The 24,101-nt window shown below is 35.7% G+C and overlaps 1 protein-coding gene across 12 annotated transcripts in view; it reads right to left on the bottom strand.

Annotated features, from left to right (window-relative positions):
* Positions 1-3,107: 3,107 nt before the first annotated feature.
* The window catches only part of Pka-R1 (protein kinase, cAMP-dependent, regulatory subunit type 1), a 175,849-nt gene continuing 154,855 nt past the window's right edge, over positions 3,108-24,101 (bottom strand). For all 12 annotated transcript variants that reach the window (XM_073984465.1, XM_073984477.1, XM_073984466.1 and 9 more), the window contains 5 exons: positions 15,176-15,535; positions 14,879-15,098; positions 14,472-14,626; positions 14,254-14,393; positions 3,108-3,394 (listed from right to left, as the gene is read on the bottom strand). In XM_073984465.1, the coding sequence (XP_073840566.1) occupies positions 3,310-3,394; positions 14,254-14,393; positions 14,472-14,626; positions 14,879-15,098; positions 15,176-15,535 (960 nt within the window). In that variant the 3' untranslated portion in view covers positions 3,108-3,309. The remainder of the gene's footprint in view (positions 3,395-14,253; positions 14,394-14,471; positions 14,627-14,878; positions 15,099-15,175; positions 15,536-24,101) is intronic.

The raw sequence follows: 24,101 nt of genomic DNA, 5'->3' as shown, positions 1-24,101 counted from the left end.
TTTTTCCAGATCTACACAAAGCAATTATAACTACCAATCCAAAACCATTTCGGCTAGCGGTTGTCAACCCAACATCAAACCTATGCTGTCACACCAACAACTACCGAACCTCGCAGTTTTTTTCGTTAGAGAAGTCAGGAAAATTGAAACATCTTCACTCACCTACAAACTGAGAATTACGACAATTATAATTACCTAATGTGAATCAAAACTCAAGAATCTATAGACGACTTCTTCGTCATAATCATTTTATCTGTGAGAAATTTGTTCCGCATTTTCTTCCCAAACATTTGTATTTACATATACATACATATGTTATATAATATGCCAGACTTATAACTGACTTTGTATTGATTTCTTTATTCATTTGCTTGGGGGAGTTTTAATACATAATAATAATAATGATGAAATAATTTGTTTAAAAAGTATTTACTAATAAAATTATAATAATTCACAATAAAAAACACAAGGCAAACGAAAACAATAGAAGAATAAACAAAATAATGCTACCAAAAGACAAAATATTACTGATAATATTTCTGTTGTTTGTTTTGAAAATATTATTTTCAATTGTAATTTAAAAATGTTTTTATCAGAAAATTTGCCAATTGTTTTTTATGTTTGTTGCTGAAAACTGTAATAGTTTTTATGGGTATTTTAAGAAACAGAAAAAGTTAACCAAAAGTTTATGACACTACACCATTTTCACATGTAATTCGAATAATTTCAGTTGTAATTCGAAGAATTTCAGTTGTAATTTGATTATTTCATTTGAAATTCGAAACATTTCACTTGTAATTTGAGAATTCCAATTGAATTTCGAATTATTTCATTTGTAATTTGAGAATTCCAATTGAAATTCGAATTATTTCATTTGTAATTTGAGAATTCCAATTGAAATTCGAATTATTTCATTTGTAATTCGAATTATTTCATTTGTAATTCGAAATTTTCCATTTGTAATTCGAATTATTACATTTGTAATTTGAAGTTTTTCATTTGAAATTCGAATTATTACATTTGAAAATCAAAGCATCTGAAATATTTTTAAATTAAGGGTGGTGGCAACGATGGTCCATTTTTAAGTTTTTTTTAAGGTTGTGGATCATCCCAGATGGTTGAGAGGGTGTTGGAAGCGTACACTTAAAACGTCGACACAATGATGTGGAAAAGTATTATAAATAATAATAATTTAAATATGCGATAAAAATTTAATAATTTGTCAGGAATATAGTAAGAGTATTTTCCCAATCAAAAACCAAGGGATTGGCATGTAAGGATACACCTATATTACCCTCCAAAGTTTTTGGAACTTTTAAAAGAAGACCCGATTGCAGGAAAACTATACGTTTTAGAGAAAAAAGTGAATTATTACAAAATGCTTAAAAAGTCTCAAAAATATAATTTTCATAAAAAATTTTAAGTTAAGATGAATACGATCCTTTATTGATTTAAGCGTTATGGTTGGATTATCTTCACCTTAGTATAAAGAAGAAATGAGAGTATTTTTGTTTTTATTACAAATAAAATAATTCGATTTTCAAATGGAAAAATTCAAATTACAAATGTAATAATTCGAATTTCAAATGTAATAATACGAATTTCAAATGAAAAAATTTAAATTACAAATGGAATAATTCGAATTACAAATGGAAAAATTCGAATTACAAATGAAATAATTCGAATTTCAATTGGAATTCTCAAATTACAAATGAAATAATTCGAATTTCAATTGGAATTCTCAAATTACAAATGAAATAATTCGAAATTCAATTGGAATTCTCAAATTACAAGTGAAATGTTTCGAATTTCAAATGAAATAATCAAATTACAACTGAAATTCTTCGAATTACATGTGAAAATGGTGTAGTTTTAGTTGTTGTTAACACGTTTCATTTTAGAAAAAACTAAAGTATTTTTGAAGACATAGACCATACATTATTGGGTTTCAATTGTTATCTGTATTACAAATTTCAGTTCAGTCCAGTTTCAGTTTTTTAATATCAAACTTTGTCAATTGGAATTTAGTGTTTATGAAATGAAAGTAATTTCTCGTGCAACGAGCAAACAAGTAGAAAAGAATCTGAAATAAAGTATGTATGCGTAAAAATATGAAACCACATTCGCATTTAAACAATTACCAGTTAAATACATTTAACATTACAACTAATGCTCAGCAAAAGTACCAAATTCAATAGTTAATGACTCTTCCTTCATCTCATAACAGTAATTTATCTACAGGGTTGTTATGTCTTCAAAAATTACTAATTTTCAATAGAATATCTTTTAGTTTATACTAGAAGTTAAGTAGGTAGCTTTAAATGCGCTGCAAACTTGCCAATATAAATGACAGACAAGGATACTTAAGGAAATCTTCCACAAAATGACATTTTAAAAATGTTTTAACCAACAATTTTGATGGCTAGTGAAACAAAATCGCTTGTCAGCCATTAATGTTGACTAGCGCGCAGCATAGCTAAGTTATAAAAAAAATAAATCCTAATAGAATTAAGAATATTTCAGTTCCATTTTTTTACATAATGTGTGTTTCTTTCATATGGAATAAATTCCGTTGTTGGAGTATCCTTCTTTGATTGATTGTGTCGTTACATGTTTGCTTAACATTTGAACAACAGGATATTCTTTTCATTCATGTAAACAGTTATTACAAAATTGAATGCACATAACTAAGCTTATTTTACATTGAAAAGTAGTAGTAGCAGCAGTTGAAGAAGAAGAAGAACAAGAAAACAGCTTAACCAGGTAATACATCAAATTTGGTTAAATTTTTATATCTGCGCTCCAGAGGCCCTTTTTCCTTAGGGTTTTGGATGGGATGTGATGAAATGGATTTTGAAATGATTGCGTTATGAATTTCAAATTTGTATTACATTAATATTAGTTTGAATGCCATAGTTTGTTTCTAGCTGTTGTGTTTGTTGTATGTTGCACTTTTCCTCAAAATGTTCCACACTGTTGTTTCTCCACGTTGTTGTTGTTTTAATTTTTGTTTCAGTTTTCTTTTTGATAATAAGTGTTTTTATTTCACGTTGATTAGCAGTGTATTTTACAAAGTTTGTTGTTCATTTTTTAGTTGGTTTTATTCCTTTTTATAAATATTTCAGTATTGTTTTTTTGTATTAAACATTTAAAAAGATGTTTGATTTTTTATTTATTTATATATATTTTTGTTTTCTTTTAATAAATTATGTTTTTGTTGCTGTTGTTGTTGTTTTCACACATATCCAAAATATTAATAAATTTATTTGTGTTTTTGTTTTTTCTTTTTTAATTTCCGTATGCCGAATTTTAAACGGACAATGAAACAAAGCTGTTGTATTGGGTAATGTTGCGTTTTAGAATATCTGCACAAGGTCCCAAGACACGTTCAAATCTGTAATAAAAAAACAAAATATTTTATTAAAATGTAAGAAATGTAAATAAAATAAAAAATAAATAAAATAAATAAATAAATAAATAAATAAATAAATAAAAATAAATAAAAAATAAATAAAAAATAATAAATAAATATAATAATAAATAAATATAAAGATTAATGCAGGTTTTATAAAAACAGTGTTGCAATGCATTGGATGCTATGTTTCCGAAATCTATGTATAGAAACAAACCAATTCATTTAGAATCAATTTTCTCCCATAAATCTACTGCTTTCAATATTACACTGTGCAACACTGAAAATGCAAAAAACTTATAATGGGCATTTCCTGAAAGCACATACTGAAGCTACAAAAACCCTAATTGGGTTTCGTGTTGTTAGATTGGGTTTTGGATTTTATAGCCTCATCTAAACCTGGCTACAACGACACCTTTTTCCACTTATAAGGGCCTTATCTCAGAAACTAAAAAGAATTTTACTTCGCGGTCTTCAGCAACATTATAGCCTTAAAGTAGAAGAACTTGCGTGTCAAACAGAAGGAAAAACTGCATCTAGCGCATCAAAATCGATAAAATATATCGAAGTTTACATAATTTCTAGATTCACTTTGGCAGTTTTGTTGAGATGTGTGTTTTACTTACTATTTGTGTGCAAGTCAAGCTTAATCTCATATTTGTTGTTTTCAAATTTAAAAATTTTAAAACAACAACTTTAAAGTAACCAAGTAACCTTTGGCAAAAATTTTCCAAATAATGTGCTCAGCAATTCTTCAGAACATTCTCATATTCTAACATACATACTTATTTCAAGTCAATATTTAGCCACGTTTAGATGAGGCCATAAAATCTAAACCCGATCTAACAAGACAAAACCAAAGTACGTTTTTTTATTGAGTGCCTCTAACAATCTTACATTTAAAAATTTTTAAATTTTCATAAAATCTTCAAATCTTTCACTTATGTTTTCCATGAATGTCGAAATCATTTTCTCATTGAACCGTTGTTGGAGTAGAGATGTCGAATACCGCATGTTTATACCCTAGGCAGACGGCAGCGTTAATTTGCATTAATAACTGTATTTAATTTTGGCCTGACAGACGACAGTTTCTGCATTTACGAAACAGCTGATTGCTGTTTTGTTGTTGTTTGCAATGTATTTTTTGTTTTCCTTCTGTCTCAGAGCATGAATATGCTCTCTCCTCCATATGAATATGGGCTCTCTTCTACGGCATTGCCATATTGAAATACCTAAATGCCTTTTAAATGCAGCTCGATTTTGTGCATTAAGAATGTGGATAATGCACGAATTAATTTGTATTAAGGCAGTTAATGCAAATTAACGCTGCCGTCTGTCTAGGGCAGCGACGACCACAGAAATACAGCCACAGCGAAGACATGTATGAACGTATGAGTGAAAAAAAGCAACAACCACATTATGTTTTTGTTTGTTTTCATTCATTTACACTGTACGTGAGAGAAGCAAATGCAAAAACAACTCAGTGGGCGCCCTCACTATACGGTCTAAGCAAAGAAGCACGACCCTGGTCTAGGGTATTAGACCAAATACAGTCAACCAAAAAAGTCTACATACACCCTATAAATCTCGGGTTTTAAGGATAAGGAAGCATTTTTATGAAAATCCAAGTACATAGCTCTATTTTATATCCCTAATAAACAATATTACATACAACAAAAATATATTCCATAATACGAATAACGGTAAATTCTATAAAAATTAAAAAATTAATAGGGAAAAAGTGTACATATACCCAATGAAATATTAAGATTACCGTAAAATTTATGAAAAAAGCAATACAAATTTTACATTTTATTGCTTTATCGAATGTCTCTGGTTGTCTATGATATATTTTAGACAAAATAGGAACATATTTGTGGATTAATTGCCGTTATTTAATGTCAGACTTCGCGTATAGCTCGTTAAGGCGGACCCTTGCAGATTTCTCTGAGTTTTTCAGTCTGGTAGTTTATGAAACCCCAGGAAATACAGTAGGACTAATTATTTTGAGATCCTAGAGCGCTTTGAAGTTGTTCTTATGGATAATATATGCTTCTGAGACCACAAGGCAATGGAATCCGTCATACTGAGCTTTAATAAGGCTTATGAGCTTCGATGGGATACCTGTTGTTTGTAGTAGCTCCCATATTTTGGACCGGAATACGCTATCAAAAGCAGTTGTGTAGTCCACGAACGTCATATATATATTACTTTGCATTTCTATTGTTTGCTCAGCGATTATTCGGAGCGTATTTATATGGTCTACACATGACATATTTGCGCGGAACCCAGCTTGTTCTTTCCGAAGATTTGTTTCTACCGTGTAGTTGATTCTATTAAGAAGAATTCTTGTGAGTATTTTGGAAGGTATGGACAGAAGAGAAATCCCTCTATAGTTTTTACATTGGGAAAGGTCTCCCTTTTTCGGCAGTTTTAGTAGAATGCCTTGTAACCAGTCGTTGGGTAGTTTTTCTTCTCTCCAAATATCTTGGAATAGTGGGTAAAAAAGTCGTGATATTTTTGTAGGACAGCATTTTATTATTTCTGGGGGAATACGGTCGTATCCTGGAGCTTTGTTGTTTTTGAGCCTTTTAACAGCATTCTCTATTTCAATGAGGGATGGTGGTTCGGTGCTGAGTTGATTAGACGTAGGTATGGGTACGTCGGACATGGTATTAAAGTTTGAAGGAGAGTTCGGAGTGTTATCTAATGTGTCCATAAAGTGCGTGCGCCAGCGAGAAATTTGTTCATCAATGTTTGTTAGAACAGTCCCATCCTTTGCTTTGATGGGGCGGTCATGTGGTTTATGTCTCCCTGCTAGCCGTTTTGTTATATCATAGACCGCTTTAGTGTCGTTCCTATTTGCCGCTTCGTTTGCTTGCATCGCAAGTTCATCAGTGTATGCCCTTTTGTCTCTTCTACAAGCAGTTCTTACTTCCTTGTTTTTTGTTGTGTATAACTTTTCCAATTCAATTTTTTTATGCGACGATTTTTCATTGTTCTTTGATATTTTCAGATTTCTTCTTTCTTCTATTAAGCTCCAAGTTGATGGGCTCATCCATTCCTTTTTTCCGGGGGCATAGTGTCCAAGCACATTTTCGCACGTTTGTAAAAGATTATTTTTAATGTGTTCCCAGCGTTCTTCTATGCCTTCGTTTGGGACATTCTCCTGTTCTAACATCATATTTAAATCGTTTTCTACGGCTTCCTGATAACGAGGGTATTTTAATTTTTCTACGTCAAACTTCGATGACGTAAATTTTTGATGTGTTTTTTTGATGGCGCTTACTTTCATTTGCACTATCGCGAGAAGTAGGTGGTGGTCAGAGCCAATGTCAGCACTACGTTTTACCCGTACATCACAAAGATTATGTTTCCATTTACGGCTAATGCAAAAGTGGTCAATCTGGTTTTCAGTTCTCCTATCTGGAGATATCCATGTCGTTTTGTGACTACGTTTGTGCTTGAAACAAGTACCACCTACTATGAGGCCATGTCTGCTACACGTTTCTAATAGAAGTTCTCCGTTCTCGTTTCGTACTCCTATTCCGTGCTTACCCATACAGTGTTTGTAGGTTGTATTGTCTTTTCCTACTTTAGAATTAAAGTCTCCCATACATATCAGTATATCTCCCTTAGGTGTTTTGGAGAGAACTTTATCTAATTCACTATAGAATTTCGTCTTAATGTCTGAGACTGAAGTCTCTGTCGGGGCATATACTTGGACAATGGTGATATTACGTATTCTGGAGTGGAATCTGGCTGTCAATATGCGTTCGTTTACTGGATTCCAGTTGATAAGGGATGTAGATGCGCTTCTGCTTAGGAGTAATGCAACACCGTCGCTATGTATATCCTTTTCATCCCGGCCAGAATAGATTAGAGTTTCACCTGATTGTAGTCGATGTAGTCCCGAGCCGTTCCATCTGCATTCACTTACACCCAAGATGTCAATACCCATTTTTTCACGTTCCTTTGCCAGTTGCGATAATTTTCCACATTCGTAGAGAGTTCTAACATTCCAGCACGCAATTTTGGTGCGTCTTTTAAATGCGAATGTTGATGTTGATTTAGTCTTTGTAGAGGTTTCTTTTATACTGTCTAAACATGAATTGCTCCCTCCCAGACCTGTGGAGCTTGCCGTCGAAACGGGGGGATTTGACATTTGCCTGTGACCCCCTGGGAGATGTGTGATATTCCTTCGTGTTGTATTCATGTTACTTTGACATTTTGTCAGGGTTTCTCCAATGCTTGTAAGGACAAAGAAGAGCTTAGTTGAGCCCGACACTCTTGAACGACTAAGCACGGGTGTAGGCTTCCTGGAAGCTTGTGGGCGCTACCGTTGACAGTTATCTGTTCTTCCGCTACCATCCCTTTTACACAATCCGACCATAATTATGCAATTATCTGCCTGACCCTATTCCCCGACTATTTCGAGTTGGATCATTGGCAGATGAGATATTGTTGTTTGGATGCTAATTTTAAGGACGGCATCTACTCGTCCTGACAATGAGGTGTTCGGGCTATGGAGCTTCCATACCCTATTCCTCATCCGCTGCTTGTTCGGGGTTGTTTATTCAATATATTCACAACTGGCCCCAACTAGGGGCTGTGCACTATCCACAACCTGTGACCCGTCCGGTAGCTTGCAGCTCAGCTCTCACGGGTATCTCACTCCCGCGAACCGGGCATACTAGTTAACAGTGTAAATTTCATACAAATTTCATGCATTCTTTGGTGGTGCTTTTATTTTGATGCTTTGGGAACTTTAGGAGAGGGTTTGTAGAATACTGTTGTACATTTCTGATTGAGTTAAGGTCCAAAAATGTATTACAAGGTAATTCCAAGGTTCTTGCTTGTAATTTGACCCTTGGAATGCTGTGAAAACTATAAATATAATGAAAAAACTCAGGAATTCGCATATTTAGCGAAGCTTAGGAGCATATATTATCCATAAGAACAACTTCAAAGCGCTCTAGGATCTCAAAATAATTAGTTCCACCGTATTTCCTGGGGTTTCATAAACTACCAGACTGAAAAACTCAAAGAAATCTGCAAGGGTCCGCCTTAACGAGCTATACGCGAAGTCTGACATTAAATAACGGCAATTAATCCACAAATATGTTCCTATTTTGCCTAAAATATATCATAGACAACCAGAGACATTCGATAAAGCAATAATATGTAAAATTTGTATTGCTTATTCCATAAATTATACGGTAATCTTAATAATTCATTGGGTGTATGTACACTTTTTCCCTATTAATTTTTTAATTTTTATAGAATTTACCGTTATTCGTATTATGGAATATATTTTTGTTTTAGGTAATATTGTTTATTATTATTATATGAAATAGATCTATGTACTTGGATTTTCATAAAAATGCTTGCTTACCCTTAAAACTCGAGATTTATAGGGTGTATGTAGACTTTTTTGGTTGACTGTATATTTTTAAGATTTTTATTTTGAATAACTTGAAGTTTTTGTTTTAGCACAAATAAAATACGGTTTTTGTCGATTAGGTCTGTACTTTCGTAAAATCCACAGAAGAAGTTGTTTGCACAAAATTACCTTGAATATGTTGCACAGTGTTATTTAAATATTTCGTTTTTTGCAGTGCACAGTGGCCAATTCTACGAAAAATCTGGCTAAAACTCTAAAAATGAATGGATTTAGACCTAACCTTAGGTTTTTATTTTTTTCGGGTAGCTGGTTTCATTTTTCGTATTCTTTAACCCACAGACGGTTATTAAAAGTGTCTTTTTGGTATCTTCTCCTATAAAACACAAAACTCTATACCTTACATAATCTCCAGAAATATGCAAAACTAAAAACACATTTTAGGGTTAAGGTCGAACTTCATAAATTTTATATTTTTCTTAAAAAAAATTATCCCTCGTGGGATCTTTTTAGTCCCTTTTTCCAAAAATATATAATATCTAATATAAAACAAGTAAAAAGTATCAGTCGGCTTTGAGTCGACAGAGATATCGGCCTTTTTGTAGAAAATTTACTTCTGTTGAAACTGAGGTATGGGGTATTGTATCTCGCGAATTGTTGTAATATACCATAACTTTTGAACGCATTAAGGTAAAATAAAATGTTTTTAGCACGATTCACCGATGGATTTCTAAAAATTATAATTTGAGCGGAAGCTGTGTTCATATTAATGTAAAAAAATAGAAAAAAATCGTTGAAGGAAACGAGTTTTTTTAAGTCAATTTTCAATTAGTGGCTTTACAACACAATGTAGAGTATAATGTTCAAAGAAGAAGTTAAAGAATACACTTCAGAGATGAAGTTTCTAATGTATGATTTTTTAATATAACCACCGCATCAATCTCAAACGGATGCTGACATTTTGAAGACTGAAAAATTGGGTTTTATGAATTTTTGCTCTAATCGGAACGCGCAACTGTACTCGTTTAAAAACTGATTATGAGATTGTAGTACTCGCGATTACGAATTTTTTGATGTATAACTCGGGCGTGTAGCCTTCAAAGGTTCACAACAATCCCAGCTTAAAGTCGAAAATTTTGTGCGTAATTTTTTTTAAAAAACCAGTTTTTTGGATTCAAAACTTACAAATGCCTTTCGATTTCAGTGGAAACCCGCGTGAATTTAGTTTTTTTACGTTCTGAATCTAACAAGCCTTTGCGCGTCTAAATCCATCCACTAGATCGGCGGATATGATACCCCTCAAATTTCGAAAATATGCAAAAAATATTTTTGAAAATATCGCGTATTTAGACGCGTTTTAGATGTGTTATTCCTACTTAGCTAAATAGAGCGAAACGCATATTTAAAATGTGCGAAAACAGATATTGAAAAACGTTCGCGAATCCGGAGATATAACAGATTTTTTCTAAAAACTGAGTGCGATGCTACATCCACGGTTCTTGATGGATCGCATTGAAATGACATAGGATGATGTATTTTTTAATGGTGTTCATTGAAATCGGATGCGCATAAAATGCAAATGTACATCGTGGAAATTATGGGCATTTTACTGTTTTTTGCACCCTAACATGCAACTGATGCTACATCGTGGTCGTCAAATGGAATTTCACAAAGTCTATATCAAATAAGAGGGATTGATTCGCTGTTTTGGAAAATCGGATGCGCATCTTGTGATTTCCACTATTACGCGGTTTCTATGCGTTTCAAATGTTGTAATATTCAATATAACATTATTTTAAGGTTATGCCACAATTGGAATTCCTTGTGATTTAATATAATGTTCTAAAAATATTCGCCAATAGGAAAACTATAAGTGAAAAAGTTGTTGCAACGGAATATCTTCATTATTGCGTGAAATTTGGACGAAAATGACGAAGAACTCAATCATTTTTTCTTCAACATTTCCTATAAAACCATAAAAAAAATAAAATTAGAATAACATAATTTTTATTTTTTTCGTCACATTTTCATTGTATTTTTGCAAATAACACGAACTCCAAACTCCAAACTTCACGACTTAGGTTTCATTTTATTCCTCACAATGTCCGGATGCTGCTATAATTTTTTATATATTTTTTTGTAAGTATAAGCGCTATTGTTTCAATAATATGTTTGTAAATACGTGAACTTATTTAACAAATTTAATTTTTCGCGAATCCATTGAAACTTTTTGAATTTTTTTTTGCATATTCTCAAAGGGTGCGAATTCAGTTAACGACAATTGGATATAACAGCTTACTATATTAAGCCGCGATTTTTTTAGAATTTTTTCTAATTAGCATAATTAAAACGGTCATATCTTTTGCGCGCAACAATCAAAGTTGGTAACGAAAACAGATTTGGAATGACGACTTTTTTCTTAATCTATGTACCAAAAATCATAGATGTAGTATCAACATTTTTTTTTGATTTTTTTGAAATGGAAAAGACGATTTTAGACATTTTTGCTGATATACCCTCAGCCTGTGTGGATTGAAGTACTTTTTTCCCAAAAAACTTATGTATTTAGGGGGGTTTTCAAAATTTTTGGGCGTATGAACCGACAAAGGTATAAATAGAATTAAAGCTCAAAAATTTACGGGGATATCGATAGATAGGACTTTTTTATGACAGGCCCACTAGGTTAACCTTTGGTAAAAATGTCCAAAGGATCCTCGAACAGACCCTTAACCACACAAAAATGTTGAACATTTGTGTGGGTGGTACCACAAGGATTGGACAGATAGGGCCCAAATTTGAACGTAAACAAAAATCGGTTGCAAAGTCTATGAGACATCGTGCGTACCATTTTAGCGAATATTTTCGAGCTTCTGTGGGGGAGGTACAGGAAGGAGTAGACCTATTAGCACCACCTTCGAATTTCATCTAATATTCGAAGATATCCAAAGTGTGGACGAACGCAGTATTCGGTTCGAGCTCTCCAGCCACTACATATGGTGCCATAGGGCTTTTTTACAACTTTCGGGCTGTTTTCTCAAGAATTAGGGACTTGCCTCTGAAAAAACTTTTACTGTCGTAATTGAGGCAGCGAATGCAAGTGGCTTCAACAAAAATCAAAATGATCCGAGAGCAGGTCTTAAAGTGAATTTATCCAAAATTTTATGTGGGAGGTAAACGAAGGAGTGTAAAAATGTAGTCCATATTCGAAACTGATCTATACCTGGTAGATTTATTAAGATGTGTAAACTATGGACCAAATCGGTCACTCCCATCAAAAGTTATCGTGCGCAGGATTTTTCCGAACATTTTTGAACTTTTGTGGAGAGTGACCCGAAGGAGTGGACCGATATGGCTTATCTTCGAACATAACTAAGTTTGCGCAAAATATTACGAAGCCAACATTTTGGGTAACAGTTAAGTCACTCTCGAATCCAGGAAAGAAGGAAGATAGGACCTCAGTCACGTTTGGGGACATTACGCTGACTGATCCGTGGAAGTATGTAAGTTATTTCAATCGACAATTTGTCGATCACCCCGAGAGTGACAGGGCGAAGAGAAGAGTACTACGTCGCATTAGATCTCTTCTTGCCGGGGATGAATCACCAAAATTTACCATGGATGATGTCGCGAATGCCATCAGAAACGTTAAATCATCCAAAACGTTGGGCTCTGATGGAATCTCCATGGTAATGCTGAAACAGCTGGATGTACCGGGGTAATGTATTTCAATAAAGTTCTTAAGCTGGCGCTGGTCGCCAAAATCGTTCCCAAAGTCTGGAAAATTAGCAGGGTGGTCCCACTACTGAAATCAGGCAGGGATGCCAGCAAAGGTAAACCGTACAGACCGATTTCGTTTTTGTCACGCGTAGCAAAGACCCTTAAGGATTTAGTCCTCTCCAACGTCAGAAATAGCTATCCAGTTATCGATTATCAGCATGGGTTCCGTAAGCAGTACAGCACGACAACACACATATTAGACGAGAATTCAACCAGAACATGCCGTGTGACAGAACAGTGATGGTGGCGCTTGACTTATACAAAACTATGCTATTGATGGGGTCACCGTGGTGCAATGGTTAGCACGTCCGCACGTCAGAAGGTCTTCGGTTCGATTCCCATGCCAGGCAACATCAACTTTTCAACGGTGGCAAAATTCCCCCTCAGTGTAATGATGGCGACATGTCCTGAGTATTTCAGCCATGTAAAATTTCTCTACAAGTCGTAAGACATGCCGGTCGGACTCAGCGATTAAAAGTACGATTTCCAGGCCAGGCAACATAAACTTTTTAACGGTGGCAAAATTCCCCCTCAGTGTAATATTGGTGACATGTCCTGAGTATTTCAGCCATGTAAAACTTCTCTACAAGTGGTGTCGTAAAACACGCCGGTCGGACTCAGCGATTAAAAGTTGGTCCCATATCATTGAGCCAATATGAATCGGCATACACTTATTGATATGAGAGAAGTCTGCCTTGTCCCTTCGGGATGTTGTGTATTTATGTATTGACACTGTCAAGCACTCCACGCTGTTTAAGGACATCGAGCTAAGTTTGAAAATTTGGATAATCAATTATATGTATGGACACCAGTCGTACGTGGAATTCAGAAGCAAGAAGTCCAAGTCCCTTAGAGTGAAACTGGGAGTTTCCCAATGTGGGATGATATCTCCGGAAATGTTTAACCTCTAACTCTATTGTATTCTGCCTCCTCCAGAAGGCATTGAGATCGTAACTTATGCGGATGATTGTACGATTTTGATATCGGATACCTTCTCTGATGTCATTTGGGAAGGGATGAACTCCTATTTGAGTGATCTTACCAATTTTTTCCAAGCGAGGAATATGCAAATATCCGCCACTAAATCTACGACCACTCTGTTCACCACATGGTCGGCAGAGGTGAGAACAAAGTTCAATGTATTTGGTCGATGGTAACATAATTCCGATCACAAACTACCTCAAAATTCTAGTCACCGCGCATGCAACTTGCTGAGAACAGCAACAGGGTGCGGAGGATGAGGAGGCAAAGATTCTTCCAGTACAGCAACACAATGACATGCTTTCGTTGCAGTACTTGATCGGGTGTTACCGTGAGAGCCAATCACCATATGGTGGATAGACCTCGCCCACTCAGACAGGTCAAGAAGTATCTTCATGATCTAGAAGGAGATTGCCAGCGTTGCAAGAGAAACCCCCTACATCAACAAGCAAATCAAGCAGGCTTGAATAGCACTCATACGGACGCATATGCAAATACCATAAGCAACTATCGTTTGAATGTGGTCCTCGGACACAGACAATCTTCGACCTTGTGACGCAAGTTTGGATGAAAGGTTACGATGTTCAATGTTTGTACCAAAGCAGTTAAACTTTTCAGAAGTTATCGTCTGGACGTAATAAATTTAAAAATGTTTCATATTTTCTATAAAAACAAAACTTACCTCGCTCTATCTAATTTAACACATTTTAAAGGTCCTCTAGCAACAACGGTAGCAGCACGTGGTCTGTCCAATAACAAAGCAATTTCACCAAAATAGTCACTTGGACCTAAACGTCCAACTTCAGCAGGTTCATCTCCTTGCTATTTTGTATGGGGTGTTAAAGAAGGAATGGATTAATAAAATCTTATATAAATATTTTCTATTTCGACAGTATTTACCTCAGCACGTATTTGTAATACAACAGCACAGCCTTCAGCAATAATGTAAAAATCATCACCAGCTTCACCTTGTTTAACAATCGTTTCACCATCTTCAAATGTAACCGTTTCCAAAGCATCTGCTACGGTCAAACGTTCCCATTTATCCAAACTCTCTGTTAGGAAATAAAAAGAAAAACAAATAATATAATATAATATAATAAAGAACAAGGACATATTCTGCTGATTGAGATGATGGGGGTTATCATGAACGGCAATTCCCCGTTAATTTTTTTCACTTTCTCCCTTAAGTTGCAACGGCGGAAAAACAAAACTCACGGGGAAATTTCATTCATGATAACGCCCGATGTTTTTTATTGGTAGAGTACCTATAGAATATCTTTCGATAGAAAGAAAATCATACTTACCCAAAATCGAAACACGCGACAGGAATTCTTCGTACATTTTACGCTTGCGTATGGTGGAACCCATCAAAATTCGACGATACGAATCACGATCAATGCCCCATAGTTTGACATCGGTTTTGGCACGTACAGTAGCTGCTCTGGGTGTACCATAAATCAAGGCCAATTCACCAAAACTACCGCCCTCACCAATGGTAGTGACCATTTCAGAATTGACAAAGACCTATTAGCAAAATGAGAGAAAAATTCCATTAATTTATTTCATTATCATTAAAGACGACCGGCACCTGCACCACCTACCTCAACTTCACCCTGATCGATTACATAGAAATTATCACCTTCGTCACCTTGTTGTATGATATTTTCACCCATTAAATGTGTTACAGGAAACATGGCATCAAAAATATCCGAACGTTCGTTTTCGTCCAAATGTGAAAAGAGTACATTTTTGGCAATAGCCTTGGACAGGGCAGCCATTGTTTTGTAGTCTTTGGGTACGACCTTTTTCACATAGCTGGTGGCGTCTTCTTCACTAACGGGTTCGGCGGAAATACCGCCACGTCGACGTACTGGTGGGGCGGCTGTTTGTGGCATTGGACTGAGATCTTCACAATCATCGGGGCTGGTTACCTGTTTGGTGGAATCAAGTTTTACTTGTTCCTAGAATGAAAAAAAAGAAATAGAAAACGGGATATGAAATACATTTTGAGATAGGCAATAAAATATATTGGAAAATATTACAATAAGATTTACAGTTTACAATATCTTGATTATACATTTTTTTCGAAACAATTGGATGTGAAATATTTAGGCATATACATGCGTACATATGTATGTACATACAAATATATGTAAATATTCGTTTATGGTCCATATTCTAAAACACTTACATAAGTGTTCGATCATCCAAGACCTTTGGAATGAATGTTAATGAAATAAACGTTTGTATGAGGTTTTCCAAATGATCGTTTGAAAAAGAATCCAGACAGACATGGCGCAACAATAAATTTACAATTCATTGAAAAAAGGAAAATAAAATGTCATTTGATTCAGAAACAAAACTGAGAAAATACTCTTGTGCCAGACACTGAAAATAATACATGAAAATAGTTTTGCTTTCCCTTTCTCCCTTCTTACCCATAAGCTCAAAACATTTTCATGAAAATTTTCATAGTCTGGCACAAGACATGGTTTCATTGAGACTTGAGCTTTTCTATACATGCCATGGCACAATTAACCAGGTAGTGGCATCGTAAAATTTTGAATATGTTATGTCAAAACTTTATTTATGTTGTTGGGGAAATTACAACAAAAATAATTTTTTTATAAAGGGATTTGATCATGTTCGATCAGCTGGTGTGATGCCACTACCTTGTAGTTCTGCCATGATACATGCAAAAAAAACAAAAGTAAGATATTATTCCGGTAGCCGGCATTGTATTTGTGCTTAGAATTTTAATTTGTTTCTATTGGTAGAAAACTTTATTACGAAGTCTTGTATAAAACTTATGATGAGGTCTTTGAAGATCGAAGACATTCTGTTTGGGTCTTCTATAGATAAAATACCTACTGTTTAGAGGTTCTATAGTTAATTATATGATTTTCTGATGAGGTCTTCTATAGTTAGAAGACCTTCTTATGCAGTCTTTTTCAATTAGAAGATCTTCTATAGCCCGAAGATCTTCTGATTAAGTATTCTATATATGGGAAAACTTTATGATTAGTTCTTCTATATGTAGAAAACCTTTTGTGATGATTTCTTCTATAGATAGAATACCTTCTGATGACGTCTTCTATAGATCAAAGACCTTCTGATGAGGTCTTTACAGATCGAAAACCTTCTGATTATTTCTTCTATAGATAAAATACCTTTTCTTTAGTGGTTCTATAGATATGGGTTCTTCTGATAAGGTATTCTATAGATCAAAAGACCGTCTAATGGGGTCTTCTATAGATGAAAGACTTTCCGATGAGATCTTTACAAATCGAAACCCTTTTGATTAGGTTTTCTACATATATATAGAAGATCTTATAATGAGGTCTTCCATAGATAGTATACAATCTATATATAGAAAAATTTCTGATAAGGTCTTTACAGGCACAGGATCGAAGGCATATTGATTAGATCTTCTATACATCAAATACCTTCAGGTTAGAGGATATATGCATTGATTATCTTCTGATGAGGTCTTCTACAGATTGAGCACCTTCTGGTCAGGTCATCTATAGATCGAGACCTTCTGATGAGGTCTTTACAGATCGAAGACATGCTGTTTACGTTTTCTATAGATAAAATACCTTATCAATTTATTTAAACTCATGTCAATATTATGACAAAGATCGGATCTTGCACCACTTCATTTGCACTCATGAAAATTCGATGAGAAAGATCGAATCTTTCACGACTTCAATTGCACTCACGAGAACTCAATGAAAAGGATCGAACTTATAATTCGTTGAAAAAGATCGGATTTTTTCACGACTCCATTTGAACACATGATAATATGATGAAAAATAATTGGATCTTTCACGACTTCATTTGAACTCATGCAAAAGAACCAGTGAAATCATAATTTGACATGGAACCACTTCTATTTAATTTTGCTGGGCTTTTATAGTTGCAATACCTTCTGAAGAAATCTTCTATAGATCGAAAACCTTCTAATTGGGTGACTTAGGGGATGGAAGATACCAAGGAACGGTCCTGACCGGTTTTTAACATGGCAAAGCCCAGGATTTGTGTTGGTCCCTCTTTCATCTCAAGTGGACACTGACCTCCCCGTGGTGTCACCTGGGGAACTGCCTTTAACACCCGTTAAAGGTAGTGAGCTAACATGTGCCGCGCGTTCACCCATAAGAACGTTAAAAACTTGGTTTTGGGCGTTGGGTTAGTAACCCTCCCCTAGGAAAAACAGCTTACTATGAAAAAACGAAAGAAAAGAAAAACAAACCCCTCTAAAGTTGACGAATCCCGCAAACGTTTTAAGGACCATGATCTGCGAATCTGCATCTGGAATGTTCGCACTCTCTAAAGCATGAGTTTGGTTGCGAATTCGTAGTTAGTCGGAGACTAAAACATCTGGTATCCAACTTCACCCCAGTGAAGGAAAGACTGGCTGCAATTCGAATAAAAGCTAAATTCTTCCACATCAGCTTTATTTGCGCTCATGCTCCCACTGAAGAAAAGGACGAACAGACCAAAGATATATTTTACGAGCGCTTAGAAGAAACATATGACCATTCTAGGCGATTTGAATGCCAAACTTGGAGAGGAGAATATCTTTGGCCCAACCTTGTTGCAGCAAAGGTACGTACCAGTCTAAACGTTGCAAATAAAGCACGAACAGAACAGACGCGAAAGTTGTACATCGATAGGCTGCAAACACAACAGATAGCCACAGCATATTCCACTCAACTAGCCCAATTGCTTAACGCGAGCACTCCTTGTCCCGATAACATAACAACAAAATGGCAAAATATTGCCCACTCCATGCAAACAGCCGCAAAATCCATACTTGGATTCCAGAGACCTCCACAAAGGAATTCATAGTATGACCAGGAGTGTCGTGCTGCTACCGAAGAGAAAAATGCGGCATATAGAGCTACTTTACAATCAGTAGCAACGCGTAGCGCACAAGAGAGATATCTGGAGAAAAGGAGAGAAGAGAAACGTCTTTTCCGCAAGAAAAAGAGAGAAATGGAAAAGCGGGAGTGTGAAAAAATCGAGATGTACAGGAGCCAGAATGAAGTCCGAAAATTCTACCAAAGAGTGAAACATCAAACAGATGGCTTTGGTACAGGCACATCCTCCTGTAGAGACCAGCAAGGTAATCTGGTAACAGATACAGATAGCGTGCTCAGGATATGGAAGGAACATTTCTCCAATCTGCTGGTATCCAATAGTAGCGAAGACGATGATACCACAGATCCAATCCCAGAAGATGGTTTAGAATGTATACCGCTCGGCCAAGATGAGGTAAAAACAGCAATCAACCGGCTGAAGAATAATAAAGCAGCAGGAGCCGATGGCTTACCAGCCGAGCTGTTTAAAACCGGAGGCGACGCGCTGATAAGGTGTATGCATCAGCTAGTTAGCACCATCTGGCAGGAAGAACGCGTACCCGACAATTGGAACCTGAGCATCCTATGTCCCGTCCACAAGAAAGGAGATAAGACTGTATGCTCCAACTATAGGGGCATAAGTCTTCTCCCTATTGCCTATAAGATAGTGTCAGGGATATTGTGCCTATGGTCAACGAGATAATTGGACCATACCAATGTGGCTTTAGACCTGGCAAGTCCACCATTGACCAGATATTTACCCTGCGGCAAATCCTAGAGAAGACCCAAGAGATGCAGATCGACATATTTCACCTTTTTGTCGATTATAAAGCAGCATTCGACAGTCCCCTCCGATCAAAGGTATTCCATGCAATGTCTGAAATTGGTATCCCCGCAAAGCTCATCCGGCTTTGTAAGATTACTTTAACTGATACTAGGTCCTCAGTTAAAATTGGAAAGACCTATTCAACATTGACCTATTCAACATTTTGCTGGAAAAGGTAATACGAGATGCAAATGTCAAAAGAAATGGCACAATTTACACCAATAGCCACATGTTATTTGCTTATGCTGATGACATAGACATCATGGGACGATCAGTAAAGGAAGTAATTGATACCTTTAGGAAGGTCGAAGCAGAATCTGCAAAAGTGGGTCTGGCGGTAAACGGCGAAAAGACCAAATTAATGGTGTCGACGCACAAAGCGTCCATAGAGCTCGGACCAACTGTGGGAGTTGGTACCTACAATTTTGAGGTTGTAAAAGACTTCGTCTACCTCGGCACTGCCATAAACACAACAAACAACATCATTTGTGAAATAAGAAAAAGAAAGTATTGGCCAACAGATGCTACTATGGTTTAAGTAAGCAATTTAAAAACAAAGCCACATCTCGTCAAACAAAAATAACACTATACAAAACGCTGATACTCGTACTACCTGTGCTAATGTATGGCTCCGAAGCATGGGTACTTGCGCAAGCAGATAAGGCCCCAGCAAAATGTTCGATGACAAATCATGAGTTGAATCATGGGTGCAAGTGACATGTCATAGGTGAAAATTTAGGTGAATCACCAATGACATTTACAAGGGAGTGACACACACTTTCACCAATTCATTGTCATAGCATTTTGCACCATTTCATTGTCATAGCATCTTGCACCAGTTCATCATCATAGCATCTTGCACCAGTTCATTGTCATGGCATTTTGCACCAGTTCATTGTCATGGCATCTCGCACCAGGTCATTGTCATGGCTTCTTTCACCAGTTCATTGTCATAGCATCTTGCACCAGTTCATAGTCATGGCATTTTGCACCAGTTCATTGTCATAGCATCTCGCACCAGTTCATTGTCATGGCTTCTTGCACCAGTTCATTGTCATGGCTTCTTGCACCAATGCTTTGGATCCGGATTTTCGCCAATCAGAAATAAAAATTGCAATACAATTATGTAATTTGTTGAATTAATAAGAATACAATGCACAGAAGATTTGTATCGCCAGATGTTATTTTTCTTTATTTTGTATGTAATTTTCAATTTTATATATTATATTAATCTGCAATATCATATTTATCTCTTCCGATGTCTGCAAAATATTTTTTTCAACTTGGGGTTCCGTTTTCCCAATATTCGATAAATTATGTGTCAATCTCTGAACCAAGCTCATCATTTGGGAAATCTAGTATAAATTTGAATTCTGTTATGTTATTTCAAAAGAAAAAACTTATCCTGTAATAGTTACCATGTTATGGTCTCTTTTATACTTATTTTACCGACCTTCCACTTTGCTTCTCTAACTTTGGATGCCATGTTTTGTGCTATCATATTGAAATTGATCTTTCCATTGGAGTTTTGTTCTTCCCTCGAGTGGCGTAACGTCAAATTGCTCTTATTAATATACCGGTGGCATCTTTATCCATCCTGTTGACATGGCCCAGCCAACCCAATAATTGCAGCTCGATATGTTTTACTATATCGGTGTTGGTCGTACTTCTTTTTGATATCCACAAAACGAAGCAGGTTTCCAAACACAAAATATAGTTTTCTTTTGTTTTATATCAATTTACATTGTATTTTCAATATATATAAATTTTGCACTTTCGATCACTTTCATCTGACTTTTATTTTCATTTTAACAATTACTTCTGCAAGTACCCCAGATAGCATTTGGAAGACTGTTTTTTTCAAAAATCACATTGCGGAGTCTTTTTAGAGTCCTTTTGGTGATCAAAAACTGATTAAGTCGCTTGTATGATCATAAAGGGACTCGAAAGTGACTCCCTGTAATGATTAAAAAAAGTACAATTTGTAATACAACAACAAATGTGTAGCAATCACAAATAAATCATTGATGTGTTTAAAATGTGACCATTTTTTTTATTTATTGTCACATATTAATCATCTGGAAGATTGAAAAATGCTTAATCAAAAAAGGGTCATGCAGGTGTTTGAAAAGTGATTATAATTATGTATCTTCTGATCATATTTTGAACTGTTAGGTGATTAAAATCTGATTGTTTTGTTTTATTTTGTTTGGTTGTAAATAATTCTCATATACACTTTCTACAAAACTTTGATATAAATGTAACGTATAATATTAAAGGTACAGACAAACACAACACAACAGGTTTTGCCAAGTGAAATGAAGAAGCAGTATACTAACCACCAAGCAACATAAAGGATAATTAAAAGACATAACAAAGCAGAAAAGACTATAAAACAAAGGAAAGAAACAAAGAAGAATAAAAATAATTTTTTTTTAATTTATTTCGTCTAACAAAAAGACTCATAAATGACTCCCTAAAGACTCATAAATGATTATAAACATGACTCTAAAAAGACTCGAAAAAGGGTCCCAAATTAATCAACAAAACACCAATAAATGATTGAAATACGACTCGAAAAAGACTCATTTGTGATTTGTTTAGAAGAGTCGCCTGAGGTTACGTTTTCCTCCCGACAAAGGAGTCATTTATGATCAGAAAATGAGCTCATATTCCAGCTTTTTAATCGTGCAGTCGGATCAGAAAAGACTCGAATTTGATTAAAAATTTCAAAAAATGCTGGCTGGGTACACAATTATTCGTGTACATGAGTATTTGATAATTTATTGTGCGGGTACTTATCAATTTATTTAAACTCATGACAATATTATGACAAAGATCGGATCTTTCACCACTTCAACTTCACTCATGAAAATTTGATGAAAAAGATCGGATCTTTCACGACTTCAATTGCACTCATGAAAGTTCGATGAAAAAGATCGGATCTTTCACGACTCCTTTCGCACTCTTGCAAAAGAACCAGTGAAATCATGATTTCATATGGAATCACTTCCATTTAATTTTGCTGGGGCAGTGCTTGGTGTGTGTCTTTCTTCGAAAGATCTACGGGCCGATTTGCGTTGACGGTGAATATCGACGCCGTATGAACCACGAGCTATATCAGCTATACAAAGACATGAATATAGTTAAACGTATCGAGATGCAACGATTGCGTTGGCTAGGCCATATCATAAGAATGAGCGATGATGAACCCGCTAAAAAAGCGTATGAATATATGCCACATGGCGGTGCACGCAGAATCGGCAGGCCTAAGCTTCGATGGAGCATACAAGTGGATGAAGAAATGAAAAGGCGCGGTTTTCCAAAAAGCGAAGCGAAAAAGGGAGAGGAATGGAGATCTTTTCTCAGTTCGGTCTATGGAACAAATGTTCTGTAATGGGCCAGCTAAGTAAGTAAGTAGTTAGAAAACCTTCTAATTAGGTCTTCTATAGATCGAATATCTTCTGTTGATTTCTTCTATAGATACAATATATTCTAATGAGATTTTTTGTTATTGATAAAGGCATTCCAAGGTGGTACTTTATAGTTGCAATGCCTTCTGAAGAAGTAGGGATACGTAAAATCGATTTCGGTTTATCGATTATTAACCGTAAAATTTCCAAAAGTCGTAGTCGACTATTTACTGTGCGAAAACCGGATAATCGACTTTCGGAAGACGGAGTCAAGTATTATTCGTAGTCAACCATTAGTCGTAGTCTATTATTATTCGTAGTCGGCTATTAATCGTGGTCGACTATTAGTCGTAGGTACTTTTTTATACCCTCCACCATATGGAGGGTATAATTAAATTTGTCATTCCGTTTGTAACACATCGAAATATTCTTCGGAGACCCTATAAAGTATATATATTATTGATCAGCATAAAATTCTATGTCGATTTGATCATGTCCGTCTGTCCGTCCGTCCGTCAGTCAGTCCGTCCGTCTGTCTGTTGAAATCAAGATACAGCTCGCAATTTTAAAGATAGAAAGTCAAAATTTGGTACAGAAGTTTTTATTACTTGCAGGATGGTTGGTATTGAAAATGGGATATATCGGTCCACGTTTTGATATAGCCCCCATAGAACGGTACCTCCCGATTTTCGATATTTTTAAGGTTTTAGCTTCATTATCCTACCAAAATGGCTGAAATTTGGTACGTAGTCTTCCTTAGGGGTATAAAACTTTCCCCCATAATTTTTTCGGTATCGGTCCACACCTTCATATAGCCTCCATAGAACGGTACCTCCCGATTTTCGATATTTTTAAGGTTTTAGCTTCATTATATTACCAAAATGGCTGAAATTTGGTACGTATTCTTCCTTAGGGGTATAAAACTTTCCCCCAGAATTTTGTCGGTATCGGTCCACAACTTCATAAAGCCCCCATAGAACGGTACCATCCGATTTGCGGTATTTTGAAGGTTTTAGCTTCATTATCCTATCACAATGGCTGAAATTTGGTACGTAGTCTTCTTTAGGGGTATAAGACTTTTCCCCAGAATTTTGTCGGTATCGGTCCACACCTTCATATAGCCCCCATAGAACAGTACCTCCCGATTTTCGGTATTTTGAAGGTTTTAGCTTCATTATCCTACCAAAATGGCTGAAATTTGGTACGTAGTCTTCTTTAGGGGTATAAAACTTTCCCTTAGAATTTTGTCGGTATCGGTCCACACCTTCATATAGCCCCCATAGAACGGTACCTCCCGATTTTCGGTATTTTGAAGGTTTTCGCTTCATTATCACACCGAAATGGCTGAAATTTGGTACTTAGTCTACGTTGGTGGTATAAAACTTTCCCCCAGAACTTTGTCGGTATCTGTCCATGCCTTCATATA

Source organism: Musca autumnalis, unplaced genomic scaffold, assembly GCF_047663935.1.
Source record: "Musca autumnalis isolate F117 unplaced genomic scaffold, ASM4766393v1 scaffold_4, whole genome shotgun sequence".
Lineage (NCBI taxonomy): Eukaryota > Metazoa > Arthropoda > Insecta > Diptera > Muscidae > Musca > Musca autumnalis.
This window is presented reverse-complemented; position numbering and strand designations above follow the sequence as displayed.